Genomic DNA, 22,764 nt, shown 5'->3' on the forward strand with positions numbered 1-22,764 from the left:
AGGGTGCATAGTACTCTATCTTAGCACCTTATCATAATTATATACTAAAAAATAAACATATTTTGCTCCACCTGCATATTGAAAAAGTAAACCGGATATACAACTGTATTTATATAGTCAAACACTATGTGGGTTCTTTTTGTGTCGAACTTCAAAATTTTGTTCACAATTAAATATATACAGTGTGATTTAATGAGAATTTCCAATCTCTGTTGTAGATTCTAGACCTCAAAATATCATGATTCTGCCAAACATGTCTTAGACAAATATTGCTAGTTTCCGAGATACCGGATGTATAAAGTTTAAATATGGATTTTAATTTTCGCATTGATTTTGTATGTTTTCATGATTTCTATTTAAAAATAAACAATTTCACGTTTTTTGGATTGATGATTGCCAATTTAGACTCTAAATTCGCATTGCTAATAGAGGGCACTAGTTACACTTGGTAGTATTTAACAAATTAAAGGATATTTTTTCGTATGAACTATGGCTAAATCGTTGTATCTGGTGTCGGATTGTATATTAAAATTCCCAAACTCTTAGACATTGCAAATTTCTATCATATGCCTCAGCACCATAACCTATACACTTTAACCTCTATTTCTAATCTTCTGTCGTTTTGATTTCTGATTCACTCAATGACACAAAACATCACAAAGAGGATTAAAGGAAGTATTACACTTTACATCTGGGCCACATACTTCGAAACGATAAATACTCTCTTCTGCACGTCATCATACAAGGAAGAGTAGAGGGAAGAAAAAGCTTGGGAAGAAAAAAGAAATCTTGACTGAGGAATATCAGAGATTGGACTAACCTCAGTGTTAAACAGACATTTCACGTTGCAAAAGACAGAGAAGCGTTTAAAGAAGTAATCGCCAACCTTTATTATAAGATGGCACAATAAGAAGAAGATGGCTAAAATAATTGAAAAATATAAAAAACCGTTAAATTCTACAAAAAAAGTTATTCTTCTTTGATTTATGTAATTCGATCAGTTAAAGAGTTATTTGCCACTAAAAAGTCAAATTAATTTTAGTTTTACAACAAAGAATTTTCTTCTAAATGTATAACAAAAAAAGTGGTTAAAGTAGAAAAAAACAAAAAAAATTGAAGAAAATGTTTGAAAGGGCCACCATTTACTTGAATACACTTTAATATTCGGTTTCGCAGATATCTCTTAATATCAAATAACCCTTGTCTAGTATTTTAAATCACATTCACGGCTTTTTCCGCAATTTTCTGTAGCAATTCTAAAAGGTAATTAATTCTTTTTTTGTAAATTAATGCCTTCATTTGCGACCAAATTGAAAAATCCAAAGAATAAAAATCGGGACTTCTTGGTAGCCAAGCAAACTCACTTCCATGACCAATCCATCGATACGAAAACTGTTGATTGAAGTATTGACGAACTTCTACAGAATAATGTAGTGGTGCCCCCTCGTGCAGAAACCGCATGTTTTGTCTTAAGGCGAGAGGTATATCCTTTTAGTAATTCTTGTGAATATTCTTGAAGAAAATCTAAATACAGAGATCCATTTAAATTGGATGGCAGTTAAGTGGTCACATATTACACCACACGAAATTTTAACCTTAAAGTCGTACGGAAAATGGATTTCTCTCTTAATATGAGGATTTTCCGAATCCCATAAATGATTATTTTTCCAATTAAATATTCCTCGTCTGGTAAATGTTGCCTCATCAGTAAAAAGAGTTGTATCCAGAAAATCTGGGTAAACATTTTGTTTATCTTGTAAAAATTAAGCAATTCTATAGGAGAGAGTAGACTTAACTGTAGTAGATCCCAATACTATGCATAAGCACATGAGGGTCCTCACCCATGTTATCGAGAAAGAAACTGATAAGTAAATTATTAAAACTCTCCAAAAGAAAACCAAATCAAAACCTTAAGATGAAAGACTGGTTATTGAAAAATTGGAAGATCGGTGAGGATGGATAAATTCTACGAGGTCTCATCCAAAGCATTGAGAGTTGGCAGGCAGCAAATTTTACAGACTTACATACATGAGCCCCGGCAGCGGGGTGCAAGGGGGTGCAATTGCACCCCACTATCCGGAAAGGAAGCATATAGCTATATATTTATAGTTCTATATGTTATTGGTTAATAGTATGTGTAGATAGGCCTGGCAGCCCCCATGCTTAGACATGTATACTTTAAGATGATCAAAGGCCACGATGACTTCAATCAGAGTCTAAGAGGCAAACCTCTCTCATAGTAAGGCAGCTCCGGTAGAACTTATCTCTATCTATCTATACAAGGATTTTTACAGCTGTCGCCGCCTTCCTTCTTTCAGCCAACGTCTCCAGTCCTTTCTGTTCTGCCATTCTCCATCTCTAAGGTCTCGTCTTTCCATGGCCTCGTCCACTTCATCCCTCCATGAGCTTCGGGGTCTACCTCTTTCCCTCCTTCCTATTGGGCTCCAATCCGAAATCTTTGCTATCCACCTTGTATAATCTGTTCTTCTCAGATGTCCATACCAAATTAAACGTTTTTCTTCGATGTAGCTGAGTATGTCTTGTTCTACTGCTATTCTTCGTTTTATCTCCTCATTTCTGATGTGATCCATTTTTGTCACTCTGCAGCTTCTTCTCATGAACTCCATTTCAGTTGCTGTGATTTTGGACCTGTTTCGTTTATTTAATATCCAATTCTCTGCTCCATAGGTCATTATACTGCGTACAAAGGTGTTATAAATTCTCTTCTTTGTATTTCTGATAATCTGTCTATCCCACAGTACCCCGTTCATTTATTTAATACATGTTCTTGTCTGTGCTAATCTGCTGGTTATCTCTTGCTCGGTGGTTCCATTATTTAAGAGTATGAATCCTAAATATTTGAATTTGTCAGTGCTGTTAATTTTCCTATTATCGTCCATTTCCAAGTTTCTCACTGGTTCTTGCTCTGTTGTTAAATATTCGGTCTTTTCTAGATTTATTTCCAGTCCATTTTTTGTGTATTCCTTTTCTAATTTTCGGAGCATATAGCACAGATCTTCTTCATCTTCATCGGCACAGAGCCGTTACCACTTGGTCATCTGCAAAGCTTAATGTGTACAAGAAGTTGTCCCGGATTGGTATTCCCATCCCTTCACATTTCCTTTTCCATGGTTTTAATATTTGTTCGCGGAATATCTTGAACAGTGTCGGAGATGTAGAGCATCCCTGCAATAAGCCTTTTGTGGTCTTAAATTCGTTGGAGTATTTATTGCCGGTTTTAACTCTTACCTTGTTGTTGTTGTAAAGGTTTTTTACGGCTTCTATTAACCTCTGAGTTATTCCGATTTCCTTCATCGTGTTCCATAGTTGTTTTCTGGGGACCGTGTCATATGCTTTTTTAAATCTATGAATGACATGTGTACTGGTCTATTTTTTGCTATTTTTTTTCAATTAATTGTTGGAGTGTGGTATAAATGTGGTCTATGCAAGATCTTCCTGCCGTGAACCCCGCCTGATCTTCTCCGATTTTATTTGAGATAGATTTTTCCAGTTTTTCTTTCAGTATTTTTCCATATAACCTGCCCATACATGCTATCACACTGATGCCTCTGTAGTTCCCGCATTTCTTCTTATCTCCCTTTTTATGTATCGAGGTTATATATGCTTTGGACCATTCTTCTGGTATTTCGTTCAGGTTTATAGCGTTACTGAACATTTCGTGTATAATTCTGTCTAGTTTGTCCGTTCCGTACTTAATTAGTTCATTAACGATTCCTCCTGGTCCCCCTGATTTTTTGTTCTTTAAAGTCTTTATGGCATTCTTTACTTCGGTAGAACTTACTGTTGCTAAAAGTTACATTGGACATGGGTGTTGAGCTGTATAATAGTCAAATGACATGTGCATCACCTAAGTTGGAGTATTATAAAAAGTAATGAACGGTGTGACCCCCTACAACATTTTGTTATGGAATATGATTTAGACATTAAACGTAGGAAACAAACCAACTTTCGTAACCTCACAATAAAAGCAAGATAATTGGGAGGGAATTGATAACATTGACTCACGTGATGCCCTCATTTCGGAATAACAACTTTGCGAAATCGAATACTTGTGAAAGATCGAACTTTTTAAACGATATATATATATATATATATAATAATAATAATAATAATAAAAAATCCTATCAACTTAATGTATATGAAGATACAGTAATCTCCTAACGGTATGCATGTTAAATCTTGAAAACAACAACTAGTACCATAAGAGGTTTTTTCTTTGTTAAAAATCAACGGTGGGTATCAGACTGTGGCACGAGCCATAGCAAGGAACTGCATAAATAAATACAATATTACTTGAAGGAATAATGTATAGATTTCTAAAATGTAGTCGCATTATTCAAAAGTAACTTGACTGTCAGTGGATACTTAATAAGTTTGACCTAATGCCATTATTTTAATTAAAACAGTCTTTAAATTTTTCGTATTAAATTTCTTTATTTCATAATTCCAATTTAATTTAGTATAATTCAATATATTATCATTCAACAACGTTTATTGTTGTTATATTATAGTCCCAGTGGTATCTACTTAATTAAATGCACTTTCGTGCTCGTTTATGACTCATGTACGTTGTGTTCAGATGACTACTTTTATGATCATATTTAACCCCGTTGTAAAGAATTGGTAATATGGTTTTAACCAACATTTTTAATATTGGTTTTACATCTGCGTTCTTGTTCGACTTCCGTGAAACCATTTGAACATAACCGTTCAATGTTTTAATGTATTTTATCTTTTATCTTCTAAATTCTAAACTTATATAAATATTTCTGAAAGCTATCTAGGCCTAGTTTTTTTATACCATACGTTTTTAGCTTATGTAATACCAATATTAATCCCTGTCACAGAAATGTCTAAATGTGTCCCACCAGATTTTTTTGGTTTTCTTCTCTCACTCCTTCCAGAAAACTGGAAAAAATTAGGAGGCCTATATTCAACTTTCCAGATCACGTGGAAGATTTCCAACAAGATGATCGACTAAATTACAGGAATATGCAAGAGACCTATGCATGAGTGACCAGAGACAGAGATCTTTGGAGACGGACAATTTACGACATCACGATGATCACTACACTCCCACTGGGGAGATAGGACTGAAGAGAGATATTTAACTATAGACGCACAAGGCTAGATGATGATGATGATGACTCAGCAACTTGTAACTCAGCGATTCTTCGTGTTGTTTAAATATTATTAACGCGTTGAACCTATTGTCTCCTATGATAATATCAACAGCTGCCACATGTACGACTAAGCATTAATCACAATAAAAATTCAGTGACATATAGGATAGCTAGTCATACAGCAGCTTTATATAGCTTGAGAGCATTCTAAGTTGTCTTTAAATAAACATTCTAAATATTATGTTTTGGTCTTACTAAGCTTAAACTTTTTCCTCCAGAGCTTATCTCCATTATTACAGTATTAGTGTTATATAATTGACATTCATTTTCCCTTTCAATGAATATAACTTTGGAGTTTCCTTAGAGTTTTTGGCGAAGTTTTTCTAGATTATTCTCTATTGCTTTCTAAATTAATTTTCAATATTAAAAAGCAAAAGAGAACGTAGACCTTCTGATGGACCTATGCAGCATAAACGAAATACGTATTTTTAATATATTTTTTCCTCACAAAGAACAATTTAAATACACTTTTGAAAACAGCTGAGGACAAAGATGACAACGATCTATGATAGACTATATTCTGTCGAATAGAGAGTTATAGCCCTTTCAAATTTTGGATGTAAGAGTACTAACATCAGCAGAAATAGGAAGTGATCATAAATTAGTATTGTGCAAAATTCGAATGAAAACACATATATGTGGTAAGAGAACACCAGATTAAACCACAAAGATAAAAGTCGAAAGCTTACAGGATGACCCCACAAGATACGTATTCCAAAAAAGAATAACCGAAAAAAGCAGAAACACATGTATCACAGAAAGTGATGGAGTCGAAGAAAGCTAGGCAAAAATAAAGTCTAATATCTTAGCCTCGGCCAGAGAAGCTCTTGGTGAAAGAAATATAAATAAAAATATATCGTTCCCAAGGCGAAGAACTCCATGTTTTGTAAAAAGTGAAGGAAACATGTAAAGAAAAGAAACAAGCTTACCTGAAATACATGTCAACGAAAACACAAGAGACATACTATAATTACAAGACAATTAGAAACGAAACACATGCACTTGTAAGAAAAATAAAAACTGATCACTGGGAATGCCAAAGGAATGGAACATGATTTTTACGGTCTGCAAAAGGAAATATGGCGCCTCATAAGAGGTCAAAGAACGGAGGTAGAGAAACTAATAGAACCAAAACACATAGAAAAGGGTACGTGGATTGACTACCTAAAAAAGCTATATGCAGAAGAAGAACAAATGACGCTAGAACCGGAAACACCAGCGATTACCACAAATGAAGAACTTAATATAAATGTACAGGAAGTTCGGAAAATACTTGAACACCCGAAGAACAGAAAAGCAGCAGGTAAAGACGAAATACCAAACGAGTTACTGAAATATTGTGGAACAGCAATGACAGAACAATTAACTACACTAATTAATAAAATTATAAAACACAATAAAATACCGGAAGAATGGAGAACGAGCGAACTAATTCTACTATTCAAAAAAGGAGATAAAAATCAGCCAGAAAACTACAGAGGTATAAACTTGTTAAATACTACGCTAAAACTTATAACTAAAATTTCACAAGTACCTACTAATAAATCAGAGGATAAGTTTAGCAGATGAACAACAGGATTTTAGTAGTGGAAGATCGTGTACAGATGCAATATTCGTTATAAAGCAAATTACTGAGAAATCACTAGAGTATAATAGACCAGCATTTGTGTGTCTGATTGACCTAAAGAAAGCGTTTGACAGAGTAAGACCCAAAGATGTAATCCATCTTCTGTATAATAGAGAAGTTCCCCTAAATATTATAAAAACTATCGAAAACATATACCAAAACAACAAAATGGAAGTCAGAATAGATGGACAACTTACAGAACCTATGGAAATAGGCAGCGGAATAAAACAAGGGGATTCATTAAGCCCCATGCTCTTCAATTTGATCATGGATGAAATTATCAAAACCGTTAAAAAAGGAAGAGGATACAGAATGGGAAACAAAGAAATCAAAATATTCTGTTACGCAGACGACGCAATATTGATAGCCTAAGATGAAGATAGTCTACAAAGACTGGTCCACAGATTTAACATAAGAGCAAAAGAATTTAATGTGACAATTTCTTTTCAGAAAACTAAAACAATAGTAGTCAGCAAAGAACCAACTAGATGTAAAATAGAAATTGATGGCATCAGTATTGAACAAGTAATGGAAATAAAACAACTGGGAATTATACTGTCTAGCTATGGAGACCTGGACAAAGAAGTGAGAGATCAAGTACAAAAAGCAAATAGGCTGGCATGATGCCTTAATAACACTATATGGTGAAACAGTAAGACGTGTAAGACTAATAGAACTCAGAAACAAGACCCGACACAGCCACAACGCAAAGGCTACTGGAAACGCCAGAGATGAGAGTACTGTAACGTAACTGTAAATGTAACGTACAGTGTATAAATGAATGGACACGAAATAGAAAAAAAGAATGGAATAACTACATAAGCAGAATGGAGGAAACCCTTGTCGTCAAAATAGCAAGAGATAAGTCACCAATCGGCAAAAGAAGCATCGGACAACCGCGCAAAAGATGAAGTGACAACCTTCCATAGAGGCAATAATCCGCCAATGAACAAGAAGCAAATAACTCATTTCTCTTAAAAAAATTTATCGTTTACAATAAGCGGTCAAATTTTCTGCGTTGAGATAAACTCTGCGGTTCCTCTAGTAATTCTCATAATTCTAAGTTACTCTAGCAGTATTAAAAGAGAACTTTTACAATAATAATAAAACTTCTCTCGTAATACACTCAGACTGTATAGTTTATATTGGCAATAAATCATACAAAATAAGATATTATGTCATATACTAATAATTTTCTATTTTCTAGCCCCTGTTGAATCCGGATTGGATCTCGTATTATTCAGCAGTGACGCCTTAGTTATATGTATGGCAAATGGAATTTCACCCATGCCAGAAGTTCACTTTTCTCTGCAATACGAGTAAGTATTTAGTTTAGTATATATGACACATATATATCCATAAAATTTACATAATCTCTTCTTCTTCCTCCTCAGCTCTTCCCTTTTCAGGGTTTGCTATTCCTTATCTTTCTTCGCCATTCATTTCTGTCCATCATGCCTTTTGTATTTAAATCTTTCTGTTTTAAGTTTTTCTTAACTTCTAACAGCTCTACCCAATTGTAAACAGCTGTTATCACAACATCTAGGAGGCAAAAGAAACTTGGTGGTGGAACGATGAAGTGCAACTGAAGGTTACGGAAAAGAAAGAAGATATAAAGAGGTATGATAGCTCTAAAAGAGAGGAAAGTAAGAATACGTACAAAGTATTATTGTATCGTTCTGTACTTTTATTACCAATACATCCTATATATAGTTATACTGTGACTATACCGTGCTTACAGACCAATCAGTGAGTCACAATATATATAATTATACTGTGACTATACCGTGCTTACAGACCAATCAGTGAGTCACAAAGGACCGGATCTCATTTTTGAAAAATAATTGGTGTGTTAAATACAACGAAAAATATCGCCAAATATAGATATCTTGAAATACAAATAAAAAGGAAATGGAGACTAAAAAGTACATAGAAGATGTCTATTATTCTCTCTATGACTAGTGCCATTCCCAAGAACCTAAAACAGCTGTGTCTGAGTGAAAACATTCATAATACCATGTAGAAAGTGGTATTATTTTCAATCTCCATATGTATAATTTTTTTTTGAGAGATACTTTGGCATATAAGGTCATGTGGCTATGTGGAAAGAGTTTCCACAGAGCTCAATCCTTCCGATACTGCAGGTATCTGGGATGAGTGAATTTTTCACTTAAAGGGATTATGAGCTGTATGAATTAAATTTGGATGATGATAATAGTAATGATACAGGTGATGATCACCAAGTATTCATAACCCATGATAATGATGATGATTGTTTTTATGTTGTTCGCGTTTGAAGTGTTATCGTTATACTGAGTCTAATTTTTTGGAAAAATATTAAACCAAAATAAGGAAACTTTAAATAAGAAACAATCTTTAAACGACAAACATATTAACTGTTGTAAGTTAATAAAGCATTTTTCTATCGATTCGTAATTTTGTTTTCAATATACAGGTACCGACTTCCCAATTGGCTTGGATTTCACCTTCAAGGTAAAAGCACACTTTGGCTTGAGATAGATTTTGAAGTTAAGGGTAAATAGAGGTTAATTCCAAAATTTCATTAAAATAGATGCGTCTTAATAGAAATCGCAGTTAAAAATCTTGGTACGCTGCATTAAATCAGCTTGAAGTAGGATCCAAACACTATGTCTATTGAACTCTAAAGATAGATGCTAATTTACCTCACCATGTTATGTTTACAGACAGCAATTGCTTCAGTCTGAAGTCACAAAGTCCAATCATCCCTCTCTACTCGTTAAGCCTGCATTCATTGCCATCATTCAGTAAATTCTCTATTTTGGGTTTTCTATATTTAGCTAGAAACTTAAAAAGAAGTTAATTCCATCAAAAGTGGGAATGTTTGCAGTCCCCAAATTGTATTACCAGTTTCATTAGCTCAATTATATGACAAATTTAGTTCTATAACAGTTTAAAAGTTCTATAAATTCTATAAGTTCTACAAATTCTATAAGAATTTGTCATTTAAGTATAACTCATCATCGTCAATGGTGTTAGCACTCTTCGTAAGTCTTTGCCGCTTTTATTATCGCCTTCCATGTTTGTCGGTCCTGTGCCAATATCTCCCATTGTCTCAATTCTATTAAATCTAACTGTCTGGAGGAAATTTGGGCTCGAAAGACAAACATTTTTCGTACTTGCTTAAGTGAACGAGCAAACATTAAAAAAATTATCACCGAAGGTTTAATATTTTCCTCCACATATCGTTTCGTCTTGAATCCGAATCACTTAGTTTTCTGTTTCAGTTACAGTTTTTGGACAAAATTAAGAATCGAGTGAAGTTTTTTGAAGTGACTACTTCTTATCGCTCGGTATGACTGTAGGTTTTTGAACGGGCCACAATCCCGTTACTTCTCAAGAATTTCTCTCCAGTCGTCCCTATCTCCGCCAAGCACGTATTCCCATGTTTCGCATGTCTTCATCGATGTTATCAATACATGCCCTATCCACCTCAGACGTCTTCTCCACACTCCATTGTCATTCACTGCTTAATATTTCTGTATTTCTCGATATAATTGTGGACCGCAAATTCTGCGGTTTATCTCTGCGGCATTATTATTTTCTGTATAAACGAGCGCTCCCAGGTATACAAACGACAATATCGTTTTCTATAACAAGCAGCCATAGGATCTGTGGTTGCGTGCTTATTTTCATATACTTCGTTTTGTTGGTGTTTATTATTAAACTCATTTTCATAACTGATTCTTTTAATGCTACATACGCCTCTCGTACAGCATTTTCCGTTCTCCTAACAATATTGATATCATCAGCATAGGCCAGGATTTGCACTGATTTATTATATATTGAACCAGGGGTTGTGATTTGCGACATACTTATTACTTTTTCCAGAGCCAGATTGAACAGTATACAGGAGAGAGGATCTCCCTGGCGCAGTCCGTTATTTGTTTTAAAAGGTTCAGACAGTTCCCTCTAAATTCGTACTCTACATTCAACTTTTTCAAGAGTTAGTTTTGTTACATTTATGAACTGGTTAGATATCCCCAGCTCTTTCATTGCTTTAAACATTTCTCTTCTATTCACAGAGTCGTAGAATGCTTTATAGTTTATAAATATGTGATGAATATCAATGCCATATTCCAGAGTTTTTTATTTACGACCTCTTAAACAACCTGACATTTTCCTACTATCCGTTCTGCATATGGTGCCATACGGTCACATACTACTGTGGAAAATATTTTATACGCTACATTTAGAAGCATAATTCGTCTGTGGTTAGAGCATTCAAAGATATCTCCTTTTTGTGTATGCTGCAAAATATTCAAATATTCCAATCATTGGGGAGGGATTTCTATGTCCATATTTCTTTTATAAGCTGCCATTATGGTATCATGGACCTTCTTTATATAGTTAAGCTGGGAGATTATCTATTCCGGGTGATTTGTTTCTGGCTAACTTCAAGAAGCTAGAAGAATGAAACTTGGCTTGTCAAAACTTCAAGAATTAGTGGTACCTAAATTTTATTTTTAAACATCATTCAGTTTATATAATAACTAAATTTACTATCAAATGATATTTATTTATATTTTATTATTATTTTAATATTTAGTCTGACTTTACGCCATCTATACGACATATGCTAAAGACGCCAAACTAACAAAGAAGGAAACTGTAATAGCGCCAGTGAAGTGACTAAGACTAACAATTCTTGTCACAGTGTTGCCGATTTCACAAAATATTTGTATTTTGTAACCAAAACTGTATATTATAAATTTTATCAGAAGCAGAAGTGATAAGAATCTAGTATAATAAATAGTTCTGTTGTATTTCTGCCCTTTTACTGCCCTTTAATTGTTTAATAAATAAATATTGAAAATTACTAAAATCATTAAACAAAATCTTCAGAGAAAAAAATTCAGATTTTTTAAATGTACCTTACAAAACTGAAATATTTTCAGCAGACATGCTCCCCAAATGCCACGACTCGTTTTGTTTTTAATTCCATTTCGATCTAATGCAAAAATCTAGTATTCTAGTACAATTACGAGCTACGAACTAATTTTAAGTTACACAATTTAATTTTTATATTTTGATTTTAGAAATGGGACCAAAATCGATCTTACAGAAACTGTCGAGATGGACGACGACAATGACGGATATTACAACATAACGGCAACTCACAATTTTGCATCCTACAACCATACTTTAACAGGTCCCACTAAATTCCTTTGTAATGTAAGCATTCCAGGCACTTCGTACTTCTTGACAAAGGAAATAATTCATGTGGGAAGTAAGTATCTTGTTTTATTCGTGTAAATTTGAAGATTTTTTGTCGCTGTTTGTCCAGAAAGTATTATGGTTATTATGATAAAAAAAATAAAAATTGACAGATTACAACAGACACAGACAAAATAGATTACAGACAGTTATATTTTTATAACCTCAATCAGTGTCACACGCACGGCAATAGACACAAATAGTTTAAAAACATTAAAGTAACTTTTATCAAATCTTATTTCTATAAAGGTACCATGTTCCTAGACAAGGTCGGCGACAACAATGCTTATAATTTTCTTATGTTAATCTCGGTCTTGGACTACGTGTCTGCTGTTAAACCTGTCCACTATTGCAGGTTTCCCAAACAGGAGAGTTTCTTCCGCCTTCCGAAGGATGCGAAAGAAACTCTCCGCCTTCCGAAGGAGGCGGATATCTTGGTCCTCTGATAATACGTTAAAGATATTCTAGTTTACATCTCGTAATGATATTTAATAGAATCGTACATGTCATATTCTTCGAAGAACTACTTCTGGTTTGTGGTTCTCCTGGTCCATGGTATTTTGAACATTCTTCGATACAACCACATTTCAAATGCCTATATTTTATTCTTGGTACCGATGTTCACATGAAAATATCTGATCAGATATTCCCATGTGCTTAAAAAGGAGGGTCTACCAAAAAAGTAATTAATGAGATACAATGATACACAGAACAATGGATAGGTCAATGTTGAATATATCCCTCAGAGACAGAGTTTCAAATTAAATAGTTATGAGAAAAACTGGTGTTACGGACGCAGTTAAAAGAATTACAACGCTGATATGGAACTGGGTAGGACATGTTGTCAGAGATGGATCAAGAAAATAATAGATTCTTATCGTAATTGAGGACGTCCTTTAACAAGGTGGTCGGACTAGATTAAGCGCATCCAGCATAACTGGATTTAAAATGCACAAGATCGAATACAATGGAATTCTGTTTAAAAGGATATGTTCCATTGTTCATAAGACTAATGAGTCTACAATCGCTGCATTTCTTAATGTTTGGTTTCGTAAGGAGAGAAATAAAGATCGATTTGAACCAGTTTGATGGATTTCGCTGGTATCATATATTTGATTGAATAGTACAGTACATTGATTGTATAATAGATCTGATTCAATGGCTTTATAGTTTTCTGTTTATGCCTTTCTTTACGTCAGCTTTTAAAATTCTTCGTCTTCTTCATCAGCTTTTCCCTTTTCAGGGGTAGCTGTCCCTTACTCTTCGTCGCCACTCATGTCCATCGGAACATCTAAACCTTTCTCTTTTAAGTGCTCTGCCACATAGCCCTTCCATCTTCTCCTCGGTTTTCCTCTACCTCTCCTTTCATTAACTTTTAACAGCTCTATCCTTCATCCCACATGGTTTTCATTTCTACGTCTGATATGACCAAACCATCTTCTTCTTCTTCTTCTTCTTCGGCTTTTCCCATTATGAGTTTGCCGTTTTCGTCCTCCACAGCACTCTATTCTCCCAGTCACCTTCTCTGAGGTCTCTATCTATCATAGCATTTCCGACGTATGTTTTCCATCTTGTAGCAGGTCTTCCTCTTCGTCTTCTTCCCGGCGGGTCCCAGTTTAATATTCTTTTCGGCCACCTATGCTCTGGCATTCTTTGTACATGCCCGTACCACTGCAGGGCTCTGTTTTCCAACTTTTTTGTAATTGAGCATTTTACTTCCATTCTGTTCCATATTTCCTCCGTTCTTATTCTATCCGCTCTTGTGATTTGTAGACATCTTCTCATAAAGTCCAGTTCAACTGTTCTTATTTTATTTCGTATTGTTGTTGTCATTACTTCCGCTCCATATAGGGTAATATTCATCACTATGCTTTGAAAGATCCTCTTTTTGTTTTCTTTGGTTAGAGTGTTGTTCCATATCACTCCATGAAGTGCTCTTGTGGCTTGTTTTCCCCGTGCTATTTTCATTTCTATATCTTCCATACAAGTACCATCTCGGCTAATCATTGACCCTAAATACTTAAAAGCCTTACAACTCTTAATAGTCTCTTCTTCTAAACTTAAGTTCAAGTCTGCAACCTCGGGTCCAATACATAAGTATTCGGTCTTGCACATATTTATCTTGAGTCCCAAAAGTTCATATTCTTCCTTTAATTTCCTTATCATGTATTCCATATCCATATGCCCATTGTTCCGCATTTTCTATACCATCTTTTCAAAGCCTGATCTATATATATATATATATATATATATATATATATATATATATATATATATATATGTTAAAAAGTGTAGGTGAGAGACCACATCCCTGTTTGAGGCCTTTTGTTGCGGTGATTGTTTTTGTTATTTCATTACCTAACTTTATTTGCACTTGTGTTTCTTTATGCAGTCTTTGTGTTATATTCACCCATTTCTCTCTAACGCGCATTCTTCTCATTGCTTCCCATAGTTGTTTTCTGGGCACGCTATCGTATGCTTTCTCTAAGTCGATAAAGGTCATATGTTTTTCAATGTTTTTTTCTTTGTTCTTTTTAATCACCTTGTCTCATAATGAATATATTATCTAAACATGATCTGGCTTTTCGGAATCCGGCTTTTTCTTCGCTATAATGGTCCATGTGTTGTTCTAGTTTTTCTTTTATAACTGATGAAAAGATTCTTGCTATTGAAGGCATTACATTGATCCCTCTGTAGTTATTTGGTGACCTTTTGTCACCTTTTTTGAAAATGGAGGACATGTATGATTAATTCCACTCATCGGGAATCTTCTCTCCTGCTTCGATTTTATTGAACAACATTCGTATAAAGGATACTATCCTTGCGCCTCTATATTTCAGCAGTTCCATTTTTATGTTCCCTGGTCCTGGTGCTTTATTGTTTTTGGATTTCTTTAGTGCGTTATTTATATCTTCCTCTGTGATTTCTGCTTCCTCAGTTATTATTGTCACAGGGTCGTATGAGATATACTCCGGCCTATTCTCCTACAATAATTTTGTGTAATGCTTTGTCCACTCTTTTGATTTAATTATCTGTATGGTATTTTTACTTCGTTTATTACTTCGGATGTTTTTTATTTTTTTCCATGCTTCCGTTGATCTGTTATACCCTATCGTGTTGTCTATGTCTCTGCACATTCTCTCCCAGTATTCGTTTTTCTCGAGCTTTATTCTTTGTTTAACTTGTTGTCTGAGGGTAACATATTCTCCCCGTGTTCCTAGGGTTCTGTCGTTTAGCCATTTCTCCAAATATGTATTCTTATGTTGTTCAATACCCAGCACTTCGTTTGCCGCTTTGTTTATTTTTTTCCTTTCTTTTCAGCCCCCCGATTTTTTGATCACAGAGTACCTCGCTTATTCGCTTCCAGTTAAACCAACCAACCTGTACTGTGTGGCCAGTTTGTCGATCTAGTGTCCAATTTTCCGTTATCTAGAAGCCAAGGTATTTCAATTCTCCTACTTGTCCTAGTTTTTAACCAAACAATGTCTCCAAACATTCCTCTTCCTCCTAACCACATATACTCCGTTTTCGACCTGCTAACCCTAAGTCCTCCCTCTTCAATAGATTTTCTCCAACCCTCCAATTTCTCCTCCAACATTTTTTTGCTCTCCTCTACTAACACGATATTATTAGCAAAGAGTATTGACTAAGAAGTCCTCCCTTACTTTCTCTGTCAGCACATCCATAAAGAGATTAAATAGGTAAGGACTCAGTGAAGAGCCATGATGCAAATCAACCGTCACTGGAAAACTTTCGATCAATCCGATACAAATCCTTAATTTGGTGTACGCTTTCTCATACATATCCTTCACGATCCTTACATACTCCTCAGGAACCCATTTCTCTCCCAAATATATCCCCACAGATCGTGTCTCAGAACTGTATCGTATACCTTTTTAAAATCTATAAATACCAAATGTCGCCTTCTTTTCTTCTGGCTGTAGTTCTCTATTAACTGTCTCATAGCAAACAAGGCATCCGTTGTCCCCCTTCCTAGTATAAACTCAAACTATTCTTCTACTATCGATGTCTCTCTCCTCTACCTTCGCTTTACAGTTCTCTCCCAAATTTTCATTGTGTGCGACGTTCATTTCATCCCTCTATAGTTCTTACAAACCTGAATGTCTCCTTTATCCTTCTACAATGATATTTTCATTTGGAATCCCGCATCATCTGTCTCTCCTCTGGTGTTCTTTATTTAGTAACTTTCTAAATTACTCATACCATCTTTGCTTTATATCAACATCGGTTTTTAACAGTCTTCCATCCGCACTCTTAATCTGCGGCACGTGGGTCAAGTCCTTGATGACTTGTCCCTTGATTGAGCAATGCTCTACAACCTTTTTATCCCCTCGGGGGTTTTCAACTCTTCATACAGATGTGCTGACGATCTTTTCTTAGTAGGAGCTACAGCGCGCGCTTTGCTTCCCTCTTTAATCCTTGTATATATTCTTATCTTCCTCTCTTTAAGACCTCTTGTACCTCTTGCCAGCCCCTTTCTGCTCTGTAACCTTCTGTTGCACTTCATCGTTCTACCAGTTCTAAGTTTTTTATTTCTAGGAGGGCCTTTACCAGATGTTTTTAACTTCACTTCTTCTCCCACTCGAACCACAACTTTACTGTTGGCTTTCCACCAATCATTTACCGTATCTTTTTCCTCAAGCTCTTGTAACACTCTACTCTTAAGGATTCTTGCTAAATCCTTTATTTATCCTTTAACTTCCACCCCTTTACTTTCTGATATCCTACTTGCATTCTTTCTCGCCTCACCTTTATCTTCGCATCCACTATCACCGGTCGGTGTTGAATAGCTACAAACTCACCCTTTATCACTTTTTAATTTTTAACCTCTGTTAGCTGACTTTTTCTAGACAGCACAAAATTTATATGACTTAAATTTCTGCCACAGGTAACATACTGGTCTTCAGTCTTCATAAAAAACGTATTAATGGCAACCAAATCCCATGCCACCGCGAAGTCAATCACACTATTTCCTTCATCATTTCTTATTATTATCCCGAAATCTTCATGAACTCTTTCTATTCCCATTCTTTCTCTAAAAATATATATATTGGTACACCATTCTCGCAATCAAGGGCACTTCAAAATTTTTCCTTTTCCTGTTCTTCACACTCTACCTGTGGGGCGTTCACACATATGGTGTTCACGTTGATATTGCCTGTATTCAGTTGGACGCTCATTACGCTATCACTTCTCGTGCTACCCTTACAACATGTTCTTTTTAGTCGTTGTTCAAAATAATACCTACTCCTATATATAAATTTGCAACACTTTTCCACTTTTCGCAAGGGTCAAACATGGCCGCAACTGCGCGTCGCTTAAGGAAAACGCCCTAGCCTCTAAACTGTTTTCATTCCAGTTCAGAAGAGTTCAGAATCCAATTGGACCAATATTATTCGCCCAATAATATTTTCTTTCGAATTAATCAATAGCTACATATGAAGAAAAAAAATTGTGTGCAGAATTTATATTTTTGGTTATATTTCTGTTTTGCCGTTACTCAAGCTAATTTTAACACTTTAATGCTAAAATTTTTGTTTAACTTAAGCCAGCGTGTGTTTTTGCTTTGCGTATTCTTGTAACTTTCAATTTACTTTTTTGCTCAATTATTTGGTTACATATCAATTAAGTGTATATGATTTTCTCTGCACTTTTTAAAAAGTTTTTATATTTCATTCATTTTAATAACACTAGGTTTTATGTATTTGATTTTAAAGAGTTTAACAGCCTTCCATGTACTTTGGAACAGTATTGGTAATAAATACAAATTAGTAAATCGGTCACTCTTTACTAGGGATCCAAGCTTTAAATATCGTGAACAAACTTCTAACTTTAATGTAAATAATGTTATTACTCTATAGGTACTCACAAATTACCCACAACTCAACATTATTTGTTTACAAAGAAACACAACTCCAAGAATTTACCACTTTTTCTTATTGTGAAAATTGTGTGTAAATATATATAGCTATAAGGGAAACTTTTCTTCATTAAAAAATATTTAATGCTTTTTTTTTGTAGTTGATAATGTTCATGATTTTCATGTCTTTTTTGTATGCTTTACTCATCGTGATTGTGGGTTTTCCTTTTTTCCTTACATGAATTTATTTCTTATTATTCTTGGTGATCCCTCTGACTTTTTATGACGTTCATCTCTATGTCTGTGCTTTTACCTTCTTTTTTTCTCCTTCTTCAGATTTTTCCTTAGGGGTCAGTGTTTCTTACTCTTCTTCGCCATTGATTTCTGTTTATCGTGTCTTTTACCTAAACTTTTCCCCTTTTAACTCCTCTGGCACACAGAGTCTTGTCCTTTCTAATCTTACCCAGAATAAACCGTAACATTTTCGTTTCAGCTACCTCCATATTCTTTTCCTCAATCTTTTTTACAGGCCATACTTCACCGCTGTACTGCAAAGCAGGTCTCACCACACTCACATCACACCACACATCTCTTCCGTTATGTAGAAACCAAAGTATTTAAATTCTTCTAATCTTCCTAGTTTTCTTTAATCAATTTAATGTCCCACTATATCTGTTCCTTCCCACCACAGATACTATATTTTTCATCCACCAACCTTAAGTCCTCCTTCTTCAATGCCTTTCTCCGACCCTTTAACTTCTTCTCCAACATTTCTTTGCTCTTCTCTACTAACAGGGTATCATCAACAAAGAGCATTGACCAAAGAACTCTCTCTCTTACCTTCTTTGTTAGTACATTCATAACTAAATTAAACAGATAGAGACTCAGTGATGAGGTTGATGCAAACCAACCGTTATTAAGGAAACTTTAGGTGTATCTGACACAAGTACTTACTTTGGTATACGTTCCCCCAAACATATCCTTCAAGAACCTTACGTACTTCTCAGGAACCCATTTCTATCTCATATATCTTCACAGTTTTTGTGTAGAAACGGTGTGGTACGCCTTCTCAAGATCTATAAATACCAAATGTAGGCTCTCTTTTCGTCTCGCCGTATTTCTTTATCAACTGTTCTCAAAGCCTAAGTAATTAAGAGTATCTACGAAACTTTTACAGCTTGTATCCGATTTCATGAAGATACCAAAAAGTTCCGAATAGAACGTGGAATTAGACAGGGTGATACTGTCTCTCCGAAATCGTTTACAGCTGTACTCAAATATATCTCAAGCAAATGGTACAAGAGGATAATATAGGAATAAATATAAATGGAGAGGATCTAAACCACCTAAGATTTGCTGATGACATCGTTATAATATCTGAGTTAATGTATGTATGAATAATTTCCATCGTTTTCTGTTTTTAACTATCAGCTTCCAATCTCTGATTCCCATCCCTCTGACATCTTCCATCACTACATTTCTCCACTTCTTTCTTGGTCTTCATCTCTTTTTTTTGCCCTCAGGTACTCTCCAAACAATATTTTTGACTAGTTTATTACCTTACATTCTTTCTAGATGTCCGAGCCATTCTAGTCTACGTTTCTTCACCACTTTTGTTATTGTAGAATTAGCATACAATTGGTACACTTCTGCATTAGTTCGTCTTCTCCATTCTTCCTCTTCCATCCATATTATTGACCAAGTAACATCTTACAAATATCTAGGACAAGAGATTCGCTTAGGTCGAGATAATCAGACAACTGAAATAGAAAGAAGAATAGGTCTCACAGGTGCTAACTTTGGTAGATTGAACAACATTTTCAAGTCTATTATTCCAGTTTGTTTAAAAAGAAATGTTTTTAACCAATGTGTTTTACCTATGGTCCAGAAATACTAACTCTGACAAATGGAACAATAAATAAAATAAGAGTTACACAACACGCTATAGAACGATAAATATTACCATTACCATTACCATTAAAATAAAGTGCTAAGCCTAGAAATAAAAAGAAGAACAGGAGTCACGGATGCAGTTAGAAAAATAGCTATAGCTAAATGGGCTTGTGCCGGACATGTTGCCAGATTGATGGATAATAGATATACCAGAAAGTTTGTGGAATGCCGACCAAGACAAGAGGCATATGGAAACAGAGGACGACCATCGACTAGATGGACGGTTATAAAGCGAATCACGACAAATTGGATGCAAGAAGATAGAAATCAAGATGGAAATCGATGGAAAATTTTACGGGATGCCTACGTTTAGCATTGAACAAGTATAAGCTAGTGGATAATGATGGTATTTTCTCAAAGCAAACATCTGGCATCTGTTCTCATTCTTCCTGGCAAAAATCTAACCTGTTCTCCTATCGATGTCTCTCCTTAACCTTCGCTCTACAGTTCTTTCCCAAATCGATGTTGTATGCGACATTAACATCTCTGTGCTTTTGCCATTTCTACCTTTATCTCCATAAATCTTAGACTAATTTTTTAAATTCTCACATTCATGTATCTTTCACGACACCGTCCGCTTTGTGCTAACTTTGATTTGAGATTCATGTTTCACTCGCATACAAATGAACTAGGTTTATTATAGTTTTATTATTCTTTTGTGATTCCTTAAACGAATCTGTTGAGTACCTGCACACACATATATTGTCAATTATGATGCAATTTATTCTTTAGACATGCTTATGATTAGCAATTTATTCGTCATATACCCCAAAAAGAAACTCCTACACCTCTCCACCAAATTGCTAATCTCTGCCAGCCACAAACTCTTCAATGAATAAATCGACATCCTGGAGAAAAATTTACTTTGTTACCGTCCTCGTCTTCTTCCTCTTTATAAGCAATTCTGCTTGTTCATTGGTGGATTGGGGGTAGCGGGTGGGTACTTTTCACGATCCCGGTGGAAACAGACCTACTTCAGGGATTAGCGACCCTGCCCACGCTAGCTCATGATATTCCACCATCCCACACCGTGGAATCTCATGTCCCATAACCTTTATCCTACACCCTCCATATGTATCCCTCCTAGTCCTCAACCCTGGTGAAGGGCAGCAGCGATCACCAGTACCAACGCAAGGTGCAAAAGAAATTATCTTGGACCGGCTTGTTATTGGAATTCCACAGGCATGACTAGGACAGTTTGAATGGCTGTGGTACTGCGGTGTTGAAAGTAACGGGATACCACAACACTACCTTTTCCCCAGGATAACTCATCTCATTATGGCAGAACAAAACAAAACAATGGCCCTCAGTCCCGGGCAGGCCTTAGATGGTCAGAGGGTGCGAAGAATCTCCCGGTGCCAAATAGATGATATCCAACGAATTTCAACATGGAATGTTAAAAGTTTTTACGAACCAGGAAAACTACACAACCTTATAAAGGAAATGAATCGGCTGAAAATAAATATAATGGGAGTCAGTGAAGTCCGATGGACTGGATCTGGACAGTTTACGAAAGATAAAATTACTATGTATTACTCGTGTAGTGATCCAACAGATAGACATCACCGACATGGAGTGGCTATTGCTCTTGACAGGAAGACCAGTAAATCGGTGACAGATTTTGTGCCAATTTCCGAACGAGTCATGTTGATCAAAATGACAGGCAAACCAGTAAACATAAATGTGACACAAGCATATGCACCAACATCAGATAAGTCAGAAGAAGAAATAACTAAGTTCTATAAAGATCTGGAAAAAGCAATAAGACTAACAAAGAAAGAGGACATAAACATAATAATGGGCGACTTTAACGCCAAGGTGGGTAAAGGAAGATATGAAGACATAATTGGAGAGTACGGCCTTGGAGTTAGAAATGAAAGAGGCGACCTGCTGTGTGAATTCTGCCAGGAGAACGGTTTTGTCGTCATGAACACATGGTTTCAGCTCCCACCTCGTAAGTTATATACTTGGAAATCACCAGGAGACCGTCCAAATCGAATAATTAGAAACCAAATTGACTACGTTTTAATAAACAGAAGATTTCGTAACGCTATCAAAAGAATCGCAGCATATCCAGGTGCTGATATTGTATCCGATCATAATCCGCTAATAGCAGATGTGAGGTTAAAACTAGCAAAAATTAACAGAACAAATACAAACACCAGCACGCCTATAAATACAAGAGAACTGATGAGAGACGAAAATCTGAAGAAGAGTTATGCAAATCAAATTAATTAAAGAATGCGATTATTAGAACAAAATGATGATATCGAAGAGATGGTCAATGATATTAAAGGAACGATTCTGGCAGTAAACAGGGAAGTTAAAACACAGATCAGAAAGAGAAAGCATAACGAATGGATGACGGACGAAATTATGGATCTAATGGAAAAGCGAAGGCAACATAAACAACAACGTAATCAAGACAAATACAAACAGATACACAAAGAAATTCGCCAGAAAATTAAGAAAGCAAAAGAACGTTGGATGGTGGAAAGGTGCAACGAAATAGAACAATTGCAGGAAAAAGGAGATAGTTTTGAACTACATAAGAAGATCAAAGAAATATCGAATATACACAAAAGCCACCATAGAACAAGAATACGCAACGACAGAAACGAATACATAGAGTCAGAAGAGGAGATAGCAATGGCGTGGAAAGAATACGCAGAAAGACTTTTTAATGACGAAAGACCAACACAACCAACGCGCAAACTTCCTCCCGAAAACTTATCAGGGCCATCAATAATGCGAAGTGAAATAGAATATGCAGTTAGAACCACAAAGATGCATAAAGCAACAGGTCCAGATGAAATTAATATAGAAGCAATAAAACTACTAGA

At 35.4% G+C, this 22,764-nt stretch overlaps 1 protein-coding gene across 2 annotated transcripts in view; it reads left to right on the top strand.

Moving 5' to 3' along the window:
* Nucleotides 1-22,764, top strand: part of LOC140449827 (uncharacterized) — a 126,038-nt gene that overhangs the window by 79,331 nt on the left and 23,943 nt on the right. For both annotated transcript variants that reach the window (XM_072543185.1, XM_072543186.1), the window contains exons 4-5: nt 8,039-8,150; nt 11,910-12,100. In XM_072543185.1, the coding sequence (XP_072399286.1) occupies nt 8,039-8,150; nt 11,910-12,100 (303 nt within the window). The remainder of the gene's footprint in view (nt 1-8,038; nt 8,151-11,909; nt 12,101-22,764) is intronic.

The sequence above is a fragment of the Diabrotica undecimpunctata genome, chromosome 9 (genome assembly GCF_040954645.1).
Source record: "Diabrotica undecimpunctata isolate CICGRU chromosome 9, icDiaUnde3, whole genome shotgun sequence".
Taxonomy (NCBI): Eukaryota; Metazoa; Arthropoda; class Insecta; order Coleoptera; family Chrysomelidae; genus Diabrotica; species Diabrotica undecimpunctata.